Raw genomic sequence first — 24,147 nt, 5'->3', positions numbered from 1 at the left:
TTGTCCAGATCGAGGTGAGTACTTGCTGTTCTGATGTCCAGTAGATATTTTCAGTCTTAGGCAACAATGGCAGAAAACATAATGTACCATTTTTATTTTTATCAATGCAAAAAAACACAAAATACCACACTAAGTCAGGAGCCTGTAAAATGACAGCTATCCCCTCCAGCGCCATCCAGTGTTAATATTGTTAAACATACAGCATGTCAACGTTCTAAAAAGAGTGCCCCAAAGGACATTAAGGCCTAACCTATTTGCAAGACAACCACCGGTTGGATCTGAATCTGACAATTAATCTTGGTTGTACAGTCGTCTCAAAACTGTAAAGCACCTTGGCGTTACTCTGGACCGTGATCTCTCTTTTGACTGTTTCAATGACAGCTTTTTTTTCCATCTCCGTAACATTGCAAAAATCAGTAACATTCTGTCTAAAAATTATGCCGAAAAATTAGTCCATCATTTGTCACTTCTAGATTTGACCACTGCAATGCTCTACATTCTGACTACCTGGATAAAGCCCAAAATAAACTTCAGTTAGTGAGGCAGAGCTTTCTCCTATAGAGCTCCATTTTTAGGGAATGGTCTGCCTATCCATGTGAGAGACACGGACTCTGTCTCGACCTTTTTAAGTCTTTATTGAAGACTCATCTCTTCAGTAGGTCTTATGATTGAGTGTAGTCTGGCCCAGGAGTGTGAAGGTGAACGTAAAGGCACCCTTGCTGTCTCCCTCTCTCCACTGGGATTCTCTGCCTCTAACGGGGGCTGAGTCACTGGCTTACTGTTGCTCTTTGATGCTGTCCCTAGGAGGGGTGCGTCACTTGAGTGGGTTGATTCTCTGGCGTGATCTTCCTGCCAGGTGACCCCCCCCTCAGGTTCGTGGTGTGGGGGAGATCTTATTGGGCTATACACTGCCTTGTCTCAGGGTAGTAAGTTGGTGGTTGAAGATATCCCTCTAGTGGTGTGGGGGCTGTGTTTTGGCAAAGTGGGTGTGGTTATATCCTGCCTGGTTGGCCCTGTCTGGGGTTATAGTCGGACAGTGTCAGTGTCTCCCGACCCCTCCTGTCTCAGCCTCCAGTAATCATGCTGCAATAGTTTATGTGCCCGGGGCTAGGGTCAGTCTGTTATATCTGGAGTATTTCTCCTGTCTTATCTGGTGTCCTGTGAATTTAAGTATACTCCCTCTAATTCTCTTTCTCGCTCTCTCTTTCCCTTATCTCGGAGGATCTTAGCCCTAGGACCATGCCTCAGGACTACCTGGTCTGATGACTCCTTGCTGTCCCCAGTCCACCTGGTTGTGCTGCTGCTCCAGTTTTAACTGTTCTGCCTGCGACTATGGAACCCTGACCTGTTCACCGGACGCGCTACCTTGTCCCGGCCCTCTCTCTCTCTCTCTCTCTACTGCACCTGCTGTCTCAAACTCTGAATGCTTGGCTATGAAAAGCCAACTGACATTTACTCCTGAGGTGCTGACCTGTTGCACCCTCTACAACCACTGTGATTATTATTATTTGACCCTGCTGGTCATCTATGAACGTTTGAACATCTTGGCCATGTACTGTTATCTCAATCTGGCACAGCCAGAAAAGGACTGGCCACCCCTTAGAGCCTGGTTCCTCTCTAGGTTTCTTCCTAGGTTCCGGCCTTTCTATTAAGTTTTTGCTAGCCACCGTGCTTCTACATATGCATTGCTTGCTGTTTGGGGTTTTTGGCTGGGTTTCTGTATAGCACTTTGAGACATCGGCTGGTGTAAAAAGGGATTTATAAATACATTTGATTGATATTCTTTAGTCGTAGTCCATGTGTTTCACTCAAAACCCTGTATTTCCCCTCTCTCCCTCAGTGTCTGTCTGTCCTGTCTCTCCCACTGATTGACAGTCTCGCATTTCAGCTATGTAGTATGATTTGATACATTTAGTAGGTATGCCCAATCCCATCACCACTCCACCGTTTATACCACTCTCTCCCCATCCTACCCTCTACTGCTCCCTTACTCCAAGTTCATCCCCTCTTTCTCCACTCCCACACCCTACTCGCTGCTTCGCTCCCACGCCACCTTCAACCTCTTTCTCCTACCCGCTACCTCACCTCTTGTCTATTCCAGAGCAAAATAAGTGGTAACTGCGAGCTGCAGTTTTCCAGCTGTGCTGCATGTGTAAAATGTCCAGTGTTAACACATTTATGGATTATGTACCTTTGTTTGTAACAATGTTTTTTTCCCTTATTTGTCAGTGTTGTGTGGCAGCCCCATGCCCAGGATGATGGTGTGGCAGCCCCATGCACAGAATGATGGTGTGTCATTTGACTATTCCCAGATCTATGGGCAGTGTTCATTTTGTAAACATAATAGTGACAAAAATGTCAAACACCTATTTTTCAGCTGCAATTGAGGAGGTTATAACTGACTAAATAAACCCAGAAAAGCCTTTCATTTGACTTAAACAGGAGGAGACTAAATTATCTGTGACTAAAATCTGACTACTGAGTGGACAGGACAATAGTTTTTGGAGAGATTGAGAGCTTTCCAGTGATAAACACAATTCTTATCTGCAGCACAGATGTGCAACACAGTTCCGTTCAGCAGTGGGAAGGACCTGGCACACACAGCCTAGCCTATATCAGCTTGTGAGCTGCTGGGGAGCAAGCGATGAGCGTGAGCAGACAGGCTCTGCCTCCTATTGTGCACATCACTTCGGCGACTCTCTTGCTTCACCTGTAGCTAAACAGTCACCAGCAGCCTGGTTATGAAACACAAGCTGTTTTACGGAATGAAAAACAATAACATTAAGAGTAAAACAACAGTCTAGCTATGTCTCTGTCCCTTGAGTGTAGAAACGTTTAAAAATGTGTAGTCTCTATCGCTTGTCGCTTGTGTAGTTTCCCCACCGCTTGTCATAGCGAGGTTCTGTAACCAATGAACTAGCCAAGTCTCCCTCCTTTCCTCTGAGAAAACGGTGAGTTAATGTGGACCCAACGACTCAGACTTCAGTACTTGGACCAGGACTTGAGCACGGGGACTTCAGCCATAGGGACATGTGACTCGATAATTGTTGACTCTTACTTGGACTCGGACACAGGGGACTTGGAAATCGATTTCGGACTCGAGGTTTAGTGACTCGACTACACCACTGAGCGAAACAGTTATCAGCTCCCTTTCTACTTTTGGACATCAATGTGCCTGTGTTGATAACAATGGCAATGACGTGACTGAGTGATGGAGGTGCAACCCATACTACTTTTCCAATACTTTGCGACACCATCTGGTGATTGTGCTACTCTCAAGCATGTCTGTTTTTTAATGAAATGTGCAATATCTGTGTAGGCTGAATTAGGATTTTACATGACCGGATAATTGTTATAGTGTATATTCTTATATAGTGAACAAAAATATAAATGCATCATGCAACAATTGCAAAGATTTTTACTGAGTTACAGTTCACAGAAGGAAATTAGTCCAAATTAATTCATTAGGACCTATTCTGTGGATTTCACGTGGCTGGGCAGGTGCAGCCATGCCCACCCACTTGGAACCTACCTACCTGGCTGCCCGGCCACATGACCTTACTATCTGACTAGCCAGACCGACCTGGCTGCCCGGCCAGCATGACCTTACTATCTGACTAGCCAGACCGACCTGGCTGCCCGGCCAGCATGACCTTACTATCTGACTAGCCAAACCGACCTGGCTGCCCGGCCAGCATGACCTTACTATCTGACTAGCCAGACCGACCTGGCTGCCCGGCCAGCATGACCTTACTATCTGACTAGCCAGACCAACCTGGCTGCCGGGCCAGCATGACCTTACTATCTGGCTAGCCAGACCGACCTGGCTGCCCGGCCAGCATGACCTTACTATCTGACTAGCCAAACCGACCTGGCTGCCCGGCCAGCATGACCTTACTATCTGACTAGCCAAACCGACCTGGCTGCCCGGCCAGCATGACCTTACTATCTGACTAGCCAGACCGACCTGGCTGCCCGGCCAGCATGACTTTACTATCTGGCTAGCCAGACCGATCTGGCTGCCCGGCCAGCATGACATTACATTACATTTACATTACATTTAAGTCATTTAGCAGACGCTCTTATCCAGAGCGACTTACAAATTGGTGAATTCACCTTCTGACATCCAGTGGAACAGCCACTTTACAATAGTGCATCTAAATCATTAAGGGGGGTGGTGAGAAGGATTACTTATCCTATCCTAGGTATTCCTTGAAGAGGTGGGGTTTCAGGTGTCTCCGGAAGGTGGTGATTGACTCCGCTGTCCTGGCGTCGTGAGGGAGTTTGTTCCACCATTGGGGGCCAGAGCAGCGAACAGTTTTGACTGGGCTGAGCGGGAACTGTACTTCCTCAATGGTAGGGAGGCGAGCAGGCCAGAGGTGGATGAACGCAGTGCCCTTGCTTGGGTGTAGGGCCTGATCAGAGCCTGGAGGTACTGCGGTGCCGTTCCCCTCACAGCTCCGTAGGCAAGCACCATGGTCTTGTAGCGGATGCGAGCTTCAACTGGAAGCCAGTGGAGAGAGCGGAGGAGCGGGGTGACGTGAGAGAACTTGGGAAGGTTGAACACCAGACGGGCTGCGGCGTTCTGGATGAGTTGTAGGGGTTTAATGGCACAGGCAGGGAGCCCAGCCAACAGCGAGTTGCAGTAATCCAGACGGGAGATGACAAGTGCCTGGATTAGGACCTGCGCCGCTTCCTGTGTGAGGCAGGGTCGTACTCTGCGGATGTTGTAGAGCATGAACCTACAGGAACGGGCCACCGCCATGACCTTACTATCTGACTAGCCAGACCGACCTGGCTGCCGGGCCAGCATGACCTTACTATCTGGCTAGCCAGACCTACCTGGCCGACCTGCTAGCCCTACCAACCTGGCTGGTCGGACCTACTTGGCCCGACCAACCTACCTAGTTCGCTGGCCAGCTGGACCTACCTGGCTGGACATATCTGGCAGACCTAGCTGGCCAACTGGCTGGACCTATCTTGCTGGCCTGACCTACTAATTGACCAGCCAGGCAGGTCCGGCCGGCAAAAAAGGTCCGGCCAGTCGGCCAGCTAGTTCCAAAACATACCCTTAATAATAATTAATGCAAGTCATGCAGTGCCCTTGGTCTAGTGATAACCCAGCTTAGACACGTCACCCTTCTCCCACATTTTGTTGTGTTAGCCTGAATTTTAAATTGATTAAATTGAGATTTGTTGTCACTGGCCTACACACACTGTTTTTCAAACTATTTACAAATTAATTAATACTGAAAAGCTGAAATAAGTATTCAACCCCCTTGTTATGGCAATAAGTTCAGGAGTAAATATTTGCTTAACAAGTCACATAAGAGCCCCACAGTAGAGGTGTCATAATAGCCATAAAACCTAGCGGTCAAACAGGAAAATGGTTCCAACCGTTAAAAAAAAAAAATCCCATTTCGAAACACTTTCGTGTAGGCTTACTCAGGCATGACGTTTTGATATCCATATAAAGTGCATTTGGAAAGTATTCAGACCCAATGACCTTTTCCTAATTTTGTTACTACAGCCTTATTTTAAAATGGATAAAATAAAATCTGCAATTTACACACGATACCCCAAAGTGACAAAGTGAAAAGTTTTTTTTAAATGTTTGCAAATGTATAAACAAAGAACAGAAATACCTTATTTACATAAGTATTTAGACCCTTTGCTATGAGACTTGAAATTGAGCTCGGGTGCATCCTGTTTTCATTGATCATCCTTGAGATGTTTCTACAAATTGATTGGAGTCCACCTGTGGTAAATTCATTCAATTGATTGGACATGATTTGGAAAGGCACATACCTGTCTATATAAGGTCCTACAGTTGACAATGCATGTCAGAGCAAAAACCAAGCCATGAGGTCAAAAGAATGGTCTGTAGAACTCCATGACAGCATTGTGTCGAGGCACAGATCTGGGGAAGGGTACCAAAAAATGTCTGCAGCATTGAAGGTCCCCAAGAACACAGTGGCCTCCATCATTATTAAATGGAAGAAGTTTGGAACTACCAAGACTCTTCCTAGAGCTGGCCGCCCGGCCAAACTGAGCAATCGGGGGAGAAGGGCCTTGGTCAGGGAGGTGATCAAGAACACAATAGTCACTCTGACAGAGCTCTAGATTTCCTCTGTAGAGATGGGGAGAACCTTCCAGAAGGACAAACATCTCTGTAGCACTCCACCAATCGGAAGACATTCGTCAGTAAAAGGCACATGACAACTAGCCTGGAATTATCCAAAAGGTACCTAAAAGACTCTCAAACGATGAGAAACAAGATTCTCTGGTCTGATGAAACCAAGATTGATCTCTTTGGCCTGAATGCCAAGTGTCATGGAGGAAACCTGGCACCATCCATACTGTGAACTATGGTGATGGCAGCATCATGCTGTGGGGATGTTTTTCACAGGCAGGGACTGGGAGATTAGTCAGGATCGAGGCAAAGATGAACAGAGCAAAGTACAGAGATCCCTGATGAAAACCTGCTCCAGAGTGCTCAGGACCTCAGATTGGGGTGACGGTTAACTTTACAACAGGACAACAAACCTAAGCACACAGCCAAGACAAAGCAGGAGTGGCTGAATGTTCTTGAGTGGCCCAGCCAGAGCCCAGACTTGAACCCTATCTAACAGATTTGGAGAGTCCTGAAAATAGCTGTGCAGCAACGCTCCCCATCCAACCTGACAACGCTTGAGAGGATCTGCAGAGAAGAATGTGAGAAACTTCCCAAATACAGGTGTGCCAAGCTTGTGTATAAGAAAGGTCAGGAAGTTGTAAAAAAATTACACACATTTAACCCCTTACCTTGTTGGCACAATACCTCCATTTGTTTGTATGGGTTGCCTTCAGATTCTAGATTCTCATGACACTCGTGGGGGGTCCTAGAGCAGAACACAATCGTATTCGTGAGTCTCCCCTTTCCATAGAGTTGTCAACAGTGTGTAGGCCAAACTGTTCAGACACAACATACATTTGTCTGACAAACACTTTCCACTGCAGATGCGGAGGTCCGACAGGCGGAGGAGGTGGATTGAGACGCAGCCCATACAAAAAAATATATATCTTTAGCTTAAACTGACAGCTTGTGATTGGGATTTTTAAAAATATGTTACGGGTGAGCCAATAGACAACGATTTTAAACTGCAAAAGTACCGGTTTAATAATTGAATTGTGATTCAAGGAAGTGGTTAAATTCTTTAGCCAAAGGTGTTGGGGGAGGGGGGGTGCTAAGCTGACATATGGAATTGTTTTAAAATGGTCATACTATGGATCATTTTCCTTTTTAAATTTTAGGACACTTAAACATTTTTTTTTATTCTGATAAAATATTGATTTCGGCCATTACTACTAAAGCCCATAGAAACGCATTGAATAATATTCATAAAATGCTAAAAGGGACAGTGAACAAAATACATTATAAGAAACAAGGCTTTGAAGTGTCCGGTCTTAAATCTAGGAAATATTTTTAAAAACTCAGGAAATAAATAATTTTTATTTATTTAACCCCTTTTTGGGGTAGGCACAAAACTACCGTAATGCATTTTTTTATACAGGTACAGGTTACCTTCAGATGAGTCCCGTGACACTTCTGGGGGTCCTAGAGCAAAACAGAGAACACCATCATGTTCGTGAGAATCTTCCCTCAGTGTAGGTCAAACCCTTCAGACACTAGACGTTTATTTGAGAAGACCGATTTTCGGGATGTCTCATGGTCTGACAAACACCGGTCTAGCTCTGCCACGTTTCACCTCAGATGTGGATGTGTCACACTGGGGGATGTGGTGGATTGAGACGTGTCCAATGCAACAAAACTCTATCTAGCTTGACAGATTTTTTTTTTGTCATGTAACTTAGATTGACGAACAGGTGCATCAATCGACTCTAGGGGGTTTAATGTAAAATACACATTTTTCTGAAATATGCACTAGGTGTAATGTTTTGTGCAACAGGGTCTAATGAATGAAACATGAATCAAAATCATTAATATGCCTACATATTCAGAGGTCGTCTTCATCAGAACGATAGTTATGTATATAGAACTGTTTCTGACTACTGTATCAAGTTAATAAAGCCAACTCTTTAGTTTAGAGGTAATACACATCTGTTATAAGGCCAAACTAAACATAGGGGCTTCATTTAAAGTTATGCCTCTTAGACACACTTCCTTAGAATATAAACATTTAAGATTTAATCCTTAGATTTGCATTATAAAGTACTTTGTGCATAGTTTTGCTGTTGATTGGGAAATAGAAATGTACACAATATTCATTTACAGCTATAATTAGATCAATATAGCTTTTTGAAAGAAGTATAATTTGAAACACAGAAAAGCGATGCTGTAAAATCTCATACTACAGGCACCCCGTTGTTCTAAATGCCAACATTGACACACCTACACAGACAATATTAACAATATCAAAATACTTAACAAAGACATGGATTTAAGTTTCACTCCTTAAGGCTGATGCTCAAATAGACAATGCCATTAGTCCAACAATGAGTATAGAAAATGGTGTAAAAACCAAAGATATCACCATTAAAAACAGACAACAGAACAGCATGGAGCCTTGCATCTGGTCATGTAACAAAACCACAGATTACAATTCAGATTGTTAGGGTGATAGGGGAGGGGGAGACGGAATTCATTGAAAATACATGTCAGTTGAAGTTCACATCACAATCATATGACAGAGAAAATAGTATCTGACACCTCATAAGCAGATAAGACACAAAGAGAGGGATTAAGGCAGGTTTGAAGGTATAAATCATGTACATGTTTTAGCTCGTGCAAAATCAAGTTTAGCAGAATCTCCCTAGAAATGATTTGTGGTACATTAAAAGCTCATGTTCCTCATTCACAGGACTTGCAAATGTGGGTGACGATATTCCATCCTTAAGATGACTGGCATTCAAATCATAATACCTATGCAAACCTGTTCTAAAACATGAATCATATACACCAAAATGTAAATGTTATGTCACATTATGTCATGAGAATAAGTAAAAAACACTATTGTGACAGGCTTTGTGAACACCCTGTGTGGGTATTCTGACAGCCTGCTTCTGCCTTCAACCGTGTCACATCATTGCCATTTTCTAAACAGTCTTGACAAGGTGAGATGTTTGCAATGCAGAAACAGACTGGCACCACCCAGGCTATTCACTGGCCATGTCATGGCAAGGGCCGTTTTTACACACGGGTCATTTTACCCACACCTGGGAGAGGAAACACATATGAGAGCCGACTTTAGACGAGTAAAGGACCGGTAGAAATCTATAATACTTACATTATGTAGTCTATTAATTTATCAATTCACGTTATAAACCAAATACTGTTAGTGCTCTGTATAAGCTGAGGTTTGCTCCCAGGTAGAGCGTATAGGCACTGGAGACCAGGGCAGAGGGAGTAGGATAGGGTGGAGAGGAGGGATGGTTGTTCCTCCTCTTCATGTTTGGCTTGGGGGTTAAGGCACCACATTAGAATGGCTGAGTCTTATGGAGCAATGCTGTGGGTTAGTGACAATATGCCATCCAACACTAGCGCCAGCGAAAGTACTCCTCACTTATCAATTCTATATTCGGAATCAAGATGTGATTTTGCTTCACACATTTAATGTTTTTCTTATGGCTTTATATCAACAGAAGTGCATAGCCTTAGGGTTAGTTTAGGGTGAGGATCATTATTTGCTCAATCTCCACAAGGTTCGTGGCTATTTGTCAAAGGAGGTGATAATAATGGTCCATTGTACTACCTGAGGCCACAGGTTGGTTTAGATTTCCTTTGTAGGTTAGGAATATGGTTAAGGCCAGGTTTAAGGTTGGGACAAAGGTAATGGTTATGGCTTCTCATAAATGTACCTAGAGGTATAGGGGCTTTTTCACACAAAGTCAAGCATTACCAATCCATAGGTCACATATGCCCATTTGTCTCTGGTATAAATGGTGGGTGTGAGGTGTTTTGGTTTTGTTCTGATGTGGCCTCCCTACTGGTCTAAGTGAGGGCGTTACAGTAAGGACTTAATCTGTTATGGCAACAGTTTCTGCTTGCCAACACCAAGTGTGAGGCCAGTTGAAGCATTTCCCATCTGAGGTGGTCTCAAACTTTTAACAAATGTAACGAGCTACAAATTATTTTCTAGCTTTCAAATATATACATTATTCTCCTCTCCGGATCCTTTGTGTACAAGAGAAAGTAGTGCACTCTTTTCTGTCAATATACCTGGTAAAATAATGGTTAATAAAAAAACTAAGGAGGGCCCTACAAAGATAAAATATAAATCCCCAAATTTGGTGTAATATTTTCCCAAATTCTGTTCTCTCCGTTTTATTTTTCCTGGTTTTAGATTTTTTTTAGTTTGTCACTCTCAAATTACAATTGTTCACAGAGAAACAACCAAACTTGATGTTCTGAATCAATGTCAATGCTTAAAAAGAACAAACATTTAGATTTGAGTGAAATTCCCCTTTTTTTAATATTTAATTGCGCATCTCGTGTGCCGTCTAATGTACAGGTCTAGCGATGGTTCTGTAGTGCTATTGTGTTAGGTTTGGCTTTTTAAGCCAATAGTGGCTAACCAGGGGTGGGATAATGTCAATGTTGCGTTGGTTAGATAGACACCGCAAGCTCCCAGCTACTGATACTTGTGAGATTTGTTTATGACAGTTTGCAGTGAAACACGTGAAAATTGCGAGTTACTGGTATCTCGTGATTGACCGGTTGGAGACCCCTGGATTAAAACATACAACAAATAGCAGGAACATTACCCATGAAAATATTTAAAAAACTGCATTGGAATTGACAACACAGCATCAAACAGAATAGAAGGAAATAATATGAAGGTTCACATGAAATAAAAAAAAATCTGTAATACCATTGGTCTCAAGAACAGAGACAATTACCTGTTCCAGGTAGAGATGCACATTTGTGACTGCTCAGCATCCAATCCATGAACTTTGCAGCACCCATTACTATGGCAATTCCTAAAAAGTCTGGCTAAGCCCTCTTTAGGGGAGTTGTGAACCACCGTGTCTTGTGTCTGTTTGGGGGGTGTGGGGGGAGCTGAAGTAGGGCCTCATTGTCTGGGGGCTGCACAGGTTCCAAGGATAAGGTCTCTTATGTCTTATGAGGGTCTGGGGTGAGGGGTCCAGGGGTGTTGGTCCCATCGAGGCTGTGTGTGGGGATATGGAAATGAGGGGTGAGCACCGAGGGGAACTGGAAGAGAACACGGAAGAGAACACACAAGAGAACACATGAGAACACAGAACTGCTTCAAAATAAAGAGCAGAATTTGGGTCCATAGAATAGAGGACAGAAACAGACAACACAGTAAGGAGTAGAAACACAGGGTGTTTCTCAATATGCATACTACCGTGCTCCACACTCATGCTCAGAGTTCGTTCTCAGAGGATGCTAGTGTGGAGAATGCATAAAAATGTACATTTTGAGAAGCACTCCCCTGCTATTGCATTACCTTTAACCAATACAGTCAAAACAACTACATAAAGTAAATGCAAGCATGTAACTTCATAATTATCAGCCACCTATAGTGGGGCAAAAAAGTATTTAGTCAGCCACCAATTGTGCAAGTTCTCCCACTTAAAGATGAAAATGCAGAAAAATCACATTGTAGGATTTTTAATGAATTTATTTGCAAATTATTCAGTCTTCCCAACCTGGTGCAGGTCTACAATTTTGTTTCTGGTGTCCTTTGACAGCTCTTTGGTCTTTGCCATAGTGGAGTTTGGAGTGTGACTGTTTGAGGTTGTGGACAGGTGTCTTTTATACTGATAACAAGTACAAACAGATGCCATTAATACAGGTAACGAGTGGAGGACAGAGGAGCCTCTTAAAGAAGAACTTACAGGTCTGTGAGAGCCAGAAATCTTGCTTGTTTGTAGGTGACAAAATACTTATTTTCCACCATAATTTGCAAATAAATTCATTAAAAATCCTACAATGTGATTTTCTGGATTTTGACTAAATACTTTTTTTGCCCCACTGTATGTGAAAAGTATTAATCGAGCCAGCCAGCTAGTTTTACATGTAAAAAAACAACCTAAAACTAATGTAATGAATAGGTAATGTAGATGGCCAACGTTAGCTACCAATTCTTTATCAGTTAGCCTGCGGTCTACGCATACTACAGTGGCTATTCTAGGCAGTTAAACATTTCATAATTAACATGATACGTTAAAAATAAATACGTACTAAGGCAACACGAGATGTGATTGGGCAACTTTTCATTCCAAAGTCGGTAATTTTTTCTCACTTCAGCTCAAAACCAGCAGCCATTTTTTTCAAGAAATATTTTTTTTTTTCTTGGCTCGTCATATTACACCAACAATCCTGGGAATATTTAAATTGATGCTTGAATCGATTAATACTGAGAAATATGTACAAAGTATGCATCTGCGAACAACCATCCATGTTCTGTTTCATATACTTTGATTTGGACTCGTACTCTGATTACCGTTCCATGCTCGAAGCACACTAGTATGCATATCAAACTGACAGAGAGGACAAGGATAGAAAGAGGGATAAGAGAGACTGAAGTGCAGTGGAGATTGGAGGGATCCCTGAGAGAGGGATGAGTGATGATAGTGGGGGCGTGTTCTGACCTGGAACAGGGTGTGTGTGCCCTGCTGGCGCCGGGTGGCAGGGCTGAGGGGAGCCACCGGGCTGAGCGTGCTCCAGAAGTGGATGTTAGACAGAAGGGGACTGGGGGTCAGCAACAGAGTGGGTGTCTGTAAATACACACACACACACACACACACAAACAAGGAGCTTATCAGCAATAGATTTGGACACATAAGTAGTCATTTGGGAAGATCTTAAATTATGGCACAAAATTCTCAAAACTAGAATTCCAGCTTTAAGTGCAAGTAGTCGTGCAGACTTGATAAAGACCAGAAGAGAAAAGATGTGCTCTTCTGTATCCATAATGGAGGCTTTGAGGGTTTCGCAGCAGCCCAAGGAAAAGTCAACCCAGAGGAGAAGCTGGCCTGGGGCTGGTTCAAACAGCACTGTCTCATGACCACATTACCATAGACGTTAAACCATAGAGGTAGAATCTGAGAGAATAATGAGACCATTGTCAGGTCCTGCTGATCTAATCTTAAGATCACAACAGGAACACATTGTCATGTGGTCAAACGTCAACATCTCATGGTAACTCTGTTCAGACTGGTAGAATGGGTGTTCAATAAAACTACAAAATTGCTGCCATCTGCTGGGGGAAAACTAGCAATGAAATGTGTTGACATTTCACTTAGCCTTGTCCTTAATTGTAAATGTATCTTCTCCTAATCAAGAACACATCTCAAAAAATAATTCTGAGTGTGGAGTGTATAAGATTGCATAAAAATGATTGTGTGTGTGTCTCTCACCTGTAGCAATGCAGGTGTGAGAGAGGCGGTGGGAAGGGAGGGGCTGTAGAGGTTCATAGGTGAGAGGTCAGAGGTGGTGACCACCAGTGTAGGAGTGGACAGCTCCAGGACTTTAGGAGGCTTGCGAGCCTTGCCCCCTGTGATATGGCCACTCACACACAACGGAGATAAACTCATCTCCCTATTCCCTCCCTTGTCCCTGTTCTCTACACACACCTCACCACCTGACACTTGGCAAAAACTCTGCACCTGAGAGAAGGGGGGGGGCAGTTGAATCACAGAAAGCAAAAACATGAATGCTAAATCCATCTTCATGTTTAGTAATCTGCGACTCTGGACTGGACGGAGATGGTCTCCATGTCGCAGTAGGTTATGTGTGCGTGTGTGTTTTCCTTACCCCCTGTATCTGCGTCTCTGTGGGCTGGGAGGAGATGGACTCGATGTCGCTGTCGATTACTAGCTCCTGGGTGGAGTCAGGCACCATGCTGGGGGAGGGGCTCCGAGTGGGCAACTCTGATAGGCTGAAACTATTCAGGATTCGAAGACTCGAGGATTCCATGGGCTTGGCTTGCTCAAACGCACACACAGCCTGAGGCAGGAGGACAGAGTGTGCCATCACGACATCGCCCATGGGAGGGCACAATGGTGGATTAGGTGTTTCTATTGTAATCAGAGGGCTTCTCTTCGGAGGGGTGGTCCCGAACTTGATAACTGACGGCGACAGCAATGGCTGCTGAGAGGGCGGGTCTGGAGCCTGGGTATTGGACTTCCTGTCGGCCATCTTGTCTGCAGGGTTCTCCATCTTAATGGACTTGAAGAGCTGGCGTCCATTTTGCAGCGAGGTGAGGGTGAAGGAGGTGTACAGGCCAGAGTGGATGTAGTCATTACGGTTGGATGGCTTAGTACTGGACCCCTGTGTCACTGTCATACCTCCACCCCTATCCCCACCTTCACCATCTCTGGAGTTGTTGTCGCCCCTCTCGGACAGGGGCAGGCTACATCCTGCACCCCCCTCCCCTTCCGGCCGAGCAGAGGCATCCCCTTTCAGGATGTCTGGGTAGGAGACGAAACGGTACACAAACTTCTGCCCGTTCACCTTCTTAATGATGTTCTAGAAGAGAGAGTAGGGGAGAGCGAGAAATGTTACGCTATGTGGAAAAATATGTCCTACCCTCTCCCTCGGTCTCTCTTCCAAAAACAACCCACAGAGTAACCACTGTGTGGGACAGTTCCATCCTTCCTGTCTGTACCAAGCTAAATACAGCTCACCACCCCACCCACTGACAGAGGCAGGCTGTCTTTAGGCCAAGCCACAGGCAGAGTGGACGAGACAAACAGCGACACATGAACCCAGCTGTACTCTGGGGGAACCTAGCAGTACTCTGGGTGGTGTGGTGACATCACAGGATGGCAAAACAGAAACTTCCCTGCCCATAGCTCTACCCAGCTCAGCATTAAACCAAACCCTGCACTCATTTTCAACAGGTCTCATCAAGGGGCCCCTTGTCAAAGTTAATGCATTGTGTGGGAGTGTAAGTTTGAGTGTATGTTCCTTGTCATAGTATTTTTTTAAACATTTTATTTGAACTTTATTTAACCAGGTAGGCAAGTTGAGAACAAATTCTCATTTACAATTGCGACCTGGCCAAGATAAAGCATAGCAGTTCGACACATAACAACAGAGTTACACATGGAGTAAAACAAACATACAGTCAATACAGTAGAAAATAAGTCTATATACAATGTGAGCAAATGAGGTGAGAAGGGAGGTAAAGGCAAAAAAAGGCCATGGTGGCAAAGTAAATGGAATATAGCAAGTAAAACACTGGAATGGGAGGTTTGCAGTGGAAGAATGTGCAAAGTAGCAAAATAAATACATTAGGGGAAGAGTTAGTTGTTTGGGCTAAATTATAGATGGGCTATGTACAGTATTCTGCTGAGTTTGTTGTAATTCATGCTGTGTGTCTGTGTGTGTGTGTGTGTGTGTGTGTGTGTAGGGCCCTCTAAAATCTGTGATACGGAGAACGCGGACGAGATCACAGAATCCAGACATTAAAACAGGATTCAACAACATATAAAAAAATGAACTTATTTGAAAATGTATTAACTTACCCAAGATTATCATAGGACATGAACAAAATGCATCAGTGATTCTTATTTTCCTTCAACTTTCTGAAGAGGCAACGTGTGAATCCTGTCTGTGTGCTCGTTTGTGTATTCTGGTAGATGGGAAGGCTTTCCAAAAAACCTTTGCAATTAAATGTTAACTACAAAGTAGCCTATGCCTACCTGGCAGAATGATATCATGAATATTTTCATCATTCCAGAAGGTATTTGTTTAGCAAACTATGCAATCACATGTGCACTAAATAAAACAGCGCTAACCAAACAACGCTCTTACATTTTTGTAATTTAGCAGACACTCTTATCCAGAGTGACTTACAGTAGTGAGTTCATACATTTTCATACTGGTCCCCCATGGGAATCAAACTAACAACCCTGGTGTTGCAAGTACCATGCTCTACCAAGTGAGCCAAGGACACTGTGTGCACTTGCTGGTGTGCACTTGAATCTTGGATTTTTCCCAGACTGCTGATGTGGTTAAAGCATTGTTGTGGACTCCAATTGAATTTTTTCTACTAAAAACTGTGATCTTGAGAGCAAAAACCTGAAAACATTTTAGACAAATCAGAAACCTTGAAAAAAAAGGAGAAAACAGAATGTGAAAAAACTAAATGAAATTAGGAAAAATAATGTATAAAGCCTATGCATGTGTGTGTACCTTGTCGTAGTAGTATCTTAGGGCTCTGCTGAGCTTGTCGTAGTTCATGCTGGGTTTGTTCTTCCGGGTGCCCCACAGCTTGGCCACCTCCTCTGCCTGCAGCAGCTTGAACTCGCCCTCCTCATTGGTCCAGCAGATCAGCTGATCATTGGTGGGGTCCAATAGGAGCTGGAGAAGGAACTGCCACAGGGTCACGGAGCTGTCCATGCTCCCTGCTACAGAGAGAGAGAAAGGGGATGAAGATGACAGACCAGACATGCAGTGTCACCAAAAGGCAGTTATTGGTGATTCCATGGTAAAGTCAACCTGAGCATGTAAAAATAAAGTTACATTTCCAAATGAAACCACATTCCAAATTACCATTCATGTCTATATGTTGGAGTTCAGGCTTTATTTGACCAATTAAAGCAGGAATTGCATGATTTTTTTATATTAGAGTGTAGGAGGCCAACTCTCTAAGGCTTTTAGTCATTCATATTTCATTGCAATTAGAAAGGGCTCACAGAGCTTGTTTTTCCACTCACACCTGTCCCCCAGTGTTAATGAGGAAGATGAGATGTTAATGAAGCAATACAGAGCAAATTGAGTGTCTTGAGTTTTGTTTGCATGTTTTATAGTCTTGTAAATATAGGGGGAGTGACTGGGACAGGCAATGTATAATCCATAACGTTTTTGTATTGTAAACCATACATCGGATTATTTAAACTTTCTCTGTAAAGCTAACTTTCATTAAGATTTTATATGGTCAACAAATGGGTCCTTTCTTTTCATTGTCAATACCCTTTTTCAGCATGATGATATCCGTAACATTGATAAGTTATGAATGTGATGGATATTGATTTATCAAATCATAGCTTCACAGACTTGTGCATTCACCAGATTTTGTGTGCTTGTTCTGAGATGTATCCCTTAGACTTTTACTGAAGCAATTGTTGATATCTTGAAAGTTGTGTTCAAGCTAAGAATATCTTGAATATATGCTGAAATGCATTTCTCATACATGGCAGTACCGTTTGTTTTAGATAATATGTGAATAGTTTCAAATGAAAGCCCTCCAAAATATACGGACTTCATCCAGTGTCCAGAAAAGTAGATTGGCAGTATAGGCACATACATATGGTCTCATTTGCATATTTTGTTGCAATGTTTCAGAAAAATTGTAATTACTCCAAAATATGATATTTTTGTGTTGATATTCAACTGGTAGGGGCTGATATTTATGAAGAGCGACAGAGAAATACATTTTAGGGTGTGGTACCTGGTCTTGTATACACTGTTTTTATGTAACCTTTATTTAACTAGGCAAGTCAGTTAAGAACAAATTCTTATTTACAATGACGGCCTAGGAACAATGGGTTAACTGCCTTTGTTCAGGGGCAGAACGACAGATTTTTACCTTGTCAGCTCGGGGATTCAATCTAGCAACCTTTCGGTTACTAGTCCCAACGCTCTAACCACCTGCTGCCCCTACTCAGGTAATTACGCAATCCTAAAACACTATGCCTTTTGCTGACATTTTTAAAACATTCCAAATGCTAACAAATGTGTTGACAGATTTTGATCAAGAAATCCTTAAGATTTGAATGTCTAATTCAGACTAACATTCATAACGGTCATTGTACCTTTCTAAAGTAAAAATGGAAATTACAATATCAAAAGATATACGTTTTTGTGTTTAGCTAAATAGATAGCTATGTTTTGATAGGAGACTTACAGTCCATTCAGAAAGTATTCAGACCCCTTCCCTTTTTCCACATTTTGTTACATTACAGCCATATTCTAAAATGGATTTGAATTTTGTTTTTAAAAGGCTTGTAGAGTCATACCCAATAAGAATCAAGGCTGTAATCGCTGCCAAAGGTACTTAGTAAAGGGTCTGAATGCTTATGTAAATGTAATATTTACAACATTTCTAAAAACCAGTGTTTGCTTTGTCATTATGAGGTATTGTGTGTAGATTGAAGGGGACACACGATTTAATACATTTTAGAATAAGACTGTAACATAACAAAATGTTTAAAAAAGTCAAGGGGTCTGAATATTTTCCGAATGCACTGTACACGTTAGACTTTTGCTTATATGTTCAATCTCCCCAAAAAGCTTGTTTATGTCATGAAACATCCATAACGCTACTTATTTTCTTTATTTCTTCAACATGCCACCATTGGGGGGGAAAAGTCTGCTTTTTGGGGTACACACTCCCCCCATGGCACCAAGGCTATCAGATGTTAATGTCAGTTGCAGCATTTGCTAATCTTGATCACCTAATAATGAGTTACTGTTTGGAATTCAAGGTGATTTGATGATCAGTGATTTTGCACAGCCCAGCTCCTTGGTCAGGCTTATCATCTTGAATGTCATCAGCCATGAAGAAAACATGTTTTAAACACCTTTTCACCTGTTCTCTAGAAATGCTGTACATTCATTCATAAGGCTTTGAGAGAGACAGACACATTATATTTCTGAATTGTAAAGCTGCAGGGGACATTAGTGTTGTTTGGACTTCTCTAAAGGGGAACTAGAGGGGGTGCAGCGGTAAAGCAGCCTTTCATACAACTCTGAATAACCCCATCACGCACCACTTCATGGACAACAACAAAGGAGCAGGGAGCTTCGTTCTGTTTAACTCGGCTGTGAACTCGGCAGTGAGAGAACACACAGAGGGGCTCAGAGGAGAGCTCTACTGTATGAGCCTGGCGTATGGAGGAAATAAGGTGGATTCTACTCCAGTCCAGGCCCATTAAATGGCTAGGTGGAGCCCACACCTATCCTGTCCCTTCAAATATTTAAATACCACAAGGATAGGGCTATAAACAGGACTTGGGTTGTTTTCAAACTGAGGAACAGCATTAGTTTTTAAAATGACAAAAAGGTGAATAGGCTAGTAAAGCTAAAAACTGATTTTGGTTGGTTGATTATGAATGCTAAACAAGACAATTAAACTAAATTAATCAAAAACAACCTAAACATCAAAGCTATTAAGCCCTACATATGTGCTCCTTCCCCTGAACAATATTATACTGAGATTGGGCCAGACACCATTTTAGAATCTTAATTTAAATAAGGCTACTGCCTGTTTTCCTGCCTTAGATTTTTGTATTTTCTGGCATTCAATCTTCAATAGCTCTTATACAAAGAATGCCATGACTATGAAAACTATATATTCTGAATCAGGGGAGGATGGACAAAAATCCACTTGTTTTTTTTTGTGGCTTTTAATCGTCAATAGTTCATATAATGTAAAATAAAAAAAATAAAAAACGTAATTCATTCTTAATGGATATCAAAACACAATCCATGCCGAAATCAAACAAATTTGGGTCAGTATCAATGCGTGACGTCACGTCCGTAAAACAACCTGCACACGCATCTCTCCTCGCTGACAATGGCGGGTGTCACAACTGGCCTATGATGACAACCTTGGGTAAGATAATTTCTTAAGAAGTGAACATGAAAGTAGCCTAGACCATCCCTTTTAGGTTTATTGTTATAGATCATTTTTGGGTGGAGTGAACTACACCTGCTGAAATTTTGCATGAAAGGAGAGTGTAATAGGGGTGGTGCATTACAGAGATGAGCTGCTGTTAGAGCCGAGTGATTACACAGAAGATTTTTTTTCATCCCTCGATTATTAAACAACTAATTGACCGACGTCGGTTCAATTGCTTGAATTCCATTTAGTAGGCATGACAAATGTATTATAAAAATGTCAGTTATATAATCAAAATCAATAAATAAAGCATGTTTTGGAGCTCATTCTGTATTCATGGCACGCTTTGTGTAAAAGCTATTGAAGATTGAAAGCACCCAAATCCTACAAATAAACAAAAAAAACTATGGATATTTGTCCATCCTCCCTGATTGAGAACTTTAATAGTCATGGCACGCTTTGTCTAAGAGTTACTGAAGATTGGGGGCTTTCAAACAAATTCTAAAAGAAAATTAATAAAAAAAAGAAAAAAAATTGATTTTTGTCCATCCTCCCCCAATTCGGAAAATATAATTTTCATAGTCATGGCACGATGTGTAAGAGCTATTGAAGATTGAAAGCTGAAAAAATACAAATACAATTCTATTAAAATACAAAAAGATGTGTATTTTTGTCCATCCTTCCCCGATTCAAACTATATCATTTTCATAGTCATGGCACTTTGTGTACTGAAAAAGCCAGAAGAAAATAAATTATAAAAGAAAACATCCCCCCTGCAAAACAAAACCTGTGGATTTTTGTCCAATTCAGAATATACAGTGCATTTGAACCCCTTCCCTTTTCCCACATTTTGTTACGTTACAGCCTTATTCTAAAATTGATTAAATATATAATTTTTTCCATTACAAACAATACACCCCAACGACAAAGTGAAAAAAGGTTTTTAGAAATGTTTGCAAATGTATTAAAAATAGAAAAGAACAAAAATACATTATTTACATAACTATTCAGACCCTTTGCTATGAGACTTGAAATTGAGCTCAGGTGCATCCTGTTTCCATTGATCATCCTTAACATGTTTCTACAACTTGATTGGAGTCCACCTGTAGTAAATTCTATTGATTGGACATGATTTGGAAAGGCACACACACCTGTCTATATAAGGTCCCACAGTTGACAGTGCATGTCAAAGAAAAAAAAGAAAAAAAACATGAGGTTGAAGGAATTGACCATAGAGCTCTGAGACAGGATTGTGTCGAGACAGATCTGGGGAAGGGTACCCAAAAAATGTCTGCAGCATTGATGGTCCCCAAGAACACAATGCCTCCATCGTTCTTAAATGGATGAATTTTGGAACCACCAAGACTCTTCCTAGAGCTGCCCGCCCAACCAAACTGAGCAATCAGGGAAGAAGGGAGGGGACCAATAACCCGATGGTCACTCTGACAGAGTTACTCTGTGGCGATGGGAGAACCTTCCAGAAGGACAACAACGTCTGCCACACTCCACCAATTACGGTAGAGTGGCCAGATGGAAGCCACTCCTCAGTAAAAGGCACGACAGCCAGCTTTGAGTTTGCCAAAAGGCACTTAAAGGCCTCTGAGCATGGGAAACATGGTTCACTGGTCTGATGAAACCAGGATTGAACTACTTGACCTGAATGCCAAGCGTCACGTCTGGAGGAAATATGACACCATCCCTACGGTGAGGTGTGGTGGCAGCAACATGCTATTGGGATGTTTTTCAGCAGCAGTGACTGGGAGACTAGTCAGGATCAAGGGAAAGATTATAACGGAGTACTGATGAAAACCTGCTCCAGAGCGCTCAGGACCTCAGGAAGGTTCACCTTCCAAAAAGATGACAACCCTAAGCATACAGCAAACACAATGTAGGAGTGACTTCAGGACAAGTCTCAATGTCCTTCAGTGGCCCAGCTAGAGGCAGGATAGAACATATCTGGAGAGACCTGAATATAGCTGTGCACCGACACTCCCCATACAACTTGACAGAGCTCGAGGAGCTGAAGAGTAGAATGGGGAATAACTAGCCAAATACGTGTGGCAAGCTTTTTGCATCATACTCAAGGCTGTAATCACTGCCAAAGGTGCTTCAATAAAGTACTGAGTAAAGGTTCTGAATACTTATGTAAATTTGATTTGTTTATTTTAAATACATTTGCAAAAATGTCAACCTGTGATCACTTTGTCATTATGGGCTATTGTGTGTGTCGATTGAGGGGAATCGTTTTTAGAATAAGGCTAACGTAACAATGTGGGAAAAGTCATGGGGTCTGAATACTTTCTGAATGCACTGTATCATCATCATAATGGCATTCTTTGCATAAGTTATTGATGATTAGAAATCGCAATATCTACCGAGTATCTAATATAAAACTAATTGTACCTCGGTTTGATGTGGTACATCAGACTGCTTGCTCTCTGCATAGGAAATGGGTTTATGGGGCAAGAAGGCCTGATAGGGTCGTGTACTGAACACTGCCTACCTAATGCTTGTGCGTCTAAGAGGCTTAGATAAGTAAATCTGCCTTGACTCATCCAGGCCAGCTGGGACACACCCCCTACTCACAATCTGACCATGTAAAATGGGTCAAAAAGGGACCAACTGGCTCTCAGTGCGGCCGCCAAGAGACAATATTATTTATATATAAATATATATATGATTAGAGTTTACCCAACTATGTAACGACACAGCACTCACACACACACACACACACACACACAGCTAGGACCCACAGAGAAAAGAGTGAGATGTCACTTGCAATATGTTAGTGGTGTTTTAGTTTATCCACCAAGACAATAATACCGTGTAACAAATCACTAAAATACGGCGTTAATGTGATAGTTGACATAGCTTTTTTTAGTTACTAAATTAACTAGCTTGAAATTCAGACAGCTAGCTGTTGGCTACAACATGGCCATTTCGCTAACGTTAGTAGTTATCAAGCGCTAATTTAGCTAACCTAACGCTGAGATTGGATGTAACGATGTATTTACCCATATCGCAATTAGCTAGCTAGCATTTACTGTCATACCCTTTGTCACCAAGCTAGCTGGTTTACAGTATTGTAACTAGCAAACTACGCTAGCATTAGTTACGGTACGTCGGTAGCTTACCTTGCTAGTATAGCTTGCTTAAAATATGAGCCGTCCAGAAGTGTCGATAAAAGTCCCAAAACATGACAGAAAATGAGCTTGCTATGTTCAGCAAGCCGAGTAGCAAATGGGTAACTACGTCATTTAAGTAAAAACTATAAATTGCCGTATACGTTTTTGGCGATAAAAATACAGTGCGAATATTTAAGAACAGGAAATTAAAACCATGCTGAGATCACTTCCTTGTTATGTTTGCGTTCCATAAAAGCATTGTTTTTTGTCACCGCCGACTGCTACTGTGGTTTGAAGTGTCGTCGCGCCAACCAATTTTACTTTCAGCTCGTTACATTTGTCTTCCTGTCTTCACAAAAATGATATATATTAAACGATGCTGCAAGCTAAAATAAGTTAGCTGTCAACCCACAATCATATTGTGTAGGCCTGTAATGTAATTTCGCAAGTTACAATATAAAAGGCAAATTTGCTAAGAAATAAGCGACTATCTATTGTCATGCTTCTGACGCTCGTCTCGCATGAAGCATTTAGTGCGTGGGAGACGTGGAGTGAGAAATGTTGCGGCAACCACCCATCGCTGACGGCTATTCTAAAACATCTGGAAACATATTTAGTGCTTCTAGAATGTGTTGTCTGCCAATATGTTTTTTTTTCCAGGTGTAAATATGCGTTATATCACATTTAGCTTTTGACACTACTGTTCAGAGCAGAGATGGGTCAAAATAAAATCGGGACAACCTGCTCAACAAATACCCCATCTGACCACTCTGTGGCAGCCTTGCACAAAATGTACATTTGTTTGATCAGGAATTCAAAGGGCAAAGCATGTCCAGAGACCAGTGTCAACTGTCGAGATGGATTGTAGGTTGCCCCTGTAGATCATGCTCAGAAACCTATGGATCTTGTGAACCTATGGATCTCCTTTCCTTATCCTTATGAAAGAACAGCCTTTTCTGTACAGTGGAGGCATCTGGTGTGTGGTATTGGAGTGTCATACCTCTATTGATCAGATGCTTCAGTGACAGCGGTGAACTGAAATTCAGCTATTTCCATACAGTGGATATTTTTCATGATTACAATGATCTAAGCCCCAAACAAAGTATATCGTCAGCTCATACCAGGCATAATGTAAATAAAGGAAACTTGTATGAGACACACAGGCTAGTAGTAATGTAATTCCAACCCGTGTAACTAATGTGATACTGTAGTGATGTTATGGTTAGTGAATGTCTGAGTGTGTTTTACTGGTACAGGTTGCCATATTGAGGGCACTAGGAGAGTAGACAGAGGTTTTCAATGAAAGATAAAATGCAGGCTACACACATGACACTGGTTCAGGCACTGGACAGAAAACACGCGGACGAGAGTGAACAAATGGTCAAAACATTGAATCACTGTTTGGAGTATATCAAATTTGTGGA

General features: G+C 42.2%; 1 protein-coding gene across 3 annotated transcripts; it reads right to left on the bottom strand.

Annotated features, from left to right (window-relative positions):
* Nucleotides 1-7,473: 7,473 nt before the first annotated feature.
* Nucleotides 7,474-23,256, bottom strand: LOC135541991 (ETS domain-containing protein Elk-4-like). Of its 3 annotated transcripts, none has more exons than XM_064968535.1 (6): nucleotides 22,733-23,255; nucleotides 16,169-16,380; nucleotides 13,784-14,497; nucleotides 13,387-13,635; nucleotides 12,619-12,744; nucleotides 7,474-11,212 (listed from the first exon to the last, which is right to left on the bottom strand). In XM_064968535.1, the coding sequence occupies exons 2-6, from the start codon at nucleotides 16,373-16,375 to the stop codon at nucleotides 11,114-11,116; spliced, it is 1,395 nt and encodes a 464-aa protein (XP_064824607.1). In that variant the 5' UTR covers nucleotides 16,376-16,380; nucleotides 22,733-23,255; the 3' UTR covers nucleotides 7,474-11,113. The 3 variants fall into 3 exon arrangements, with proteins under 3 accessions (XP_064824607.1, XP_064824606.1, XP_064824608.1); XM_064968534.1 differs by having other exon boundaries at nucleotides 16,169-16,383; nucleotides 22,733-23,254; XM_064968536.1 differs by lacking the exon at nucleotides 13,387-13,635 and having other exon boundaries at nucleotides 16,169-16,383; nucleotides 22,733-23,256.
* Between the last annotated feature and the right edge of the window lie 891 nt (nucleotides 23,257-24,147).

This window comes from Oncorhynchus masou, chromosome 6, assembly GCF_036934945.1.
Source record: "Oncorhynchus masou masou isolate Uvic2021 chromosome 6, UVic_Omas_1.1, whole genome shotgun sequence".
Lineage (NCBI taxonomy): Eukaryota > Metazoa > Chordata > Actinopteri > Salmoniformes > Salmonidae > Oncorhynchus > Oncorhynchus masou.
This window is presented reverse-complemented; position numbering and strand designations above follow the sequence as displayed.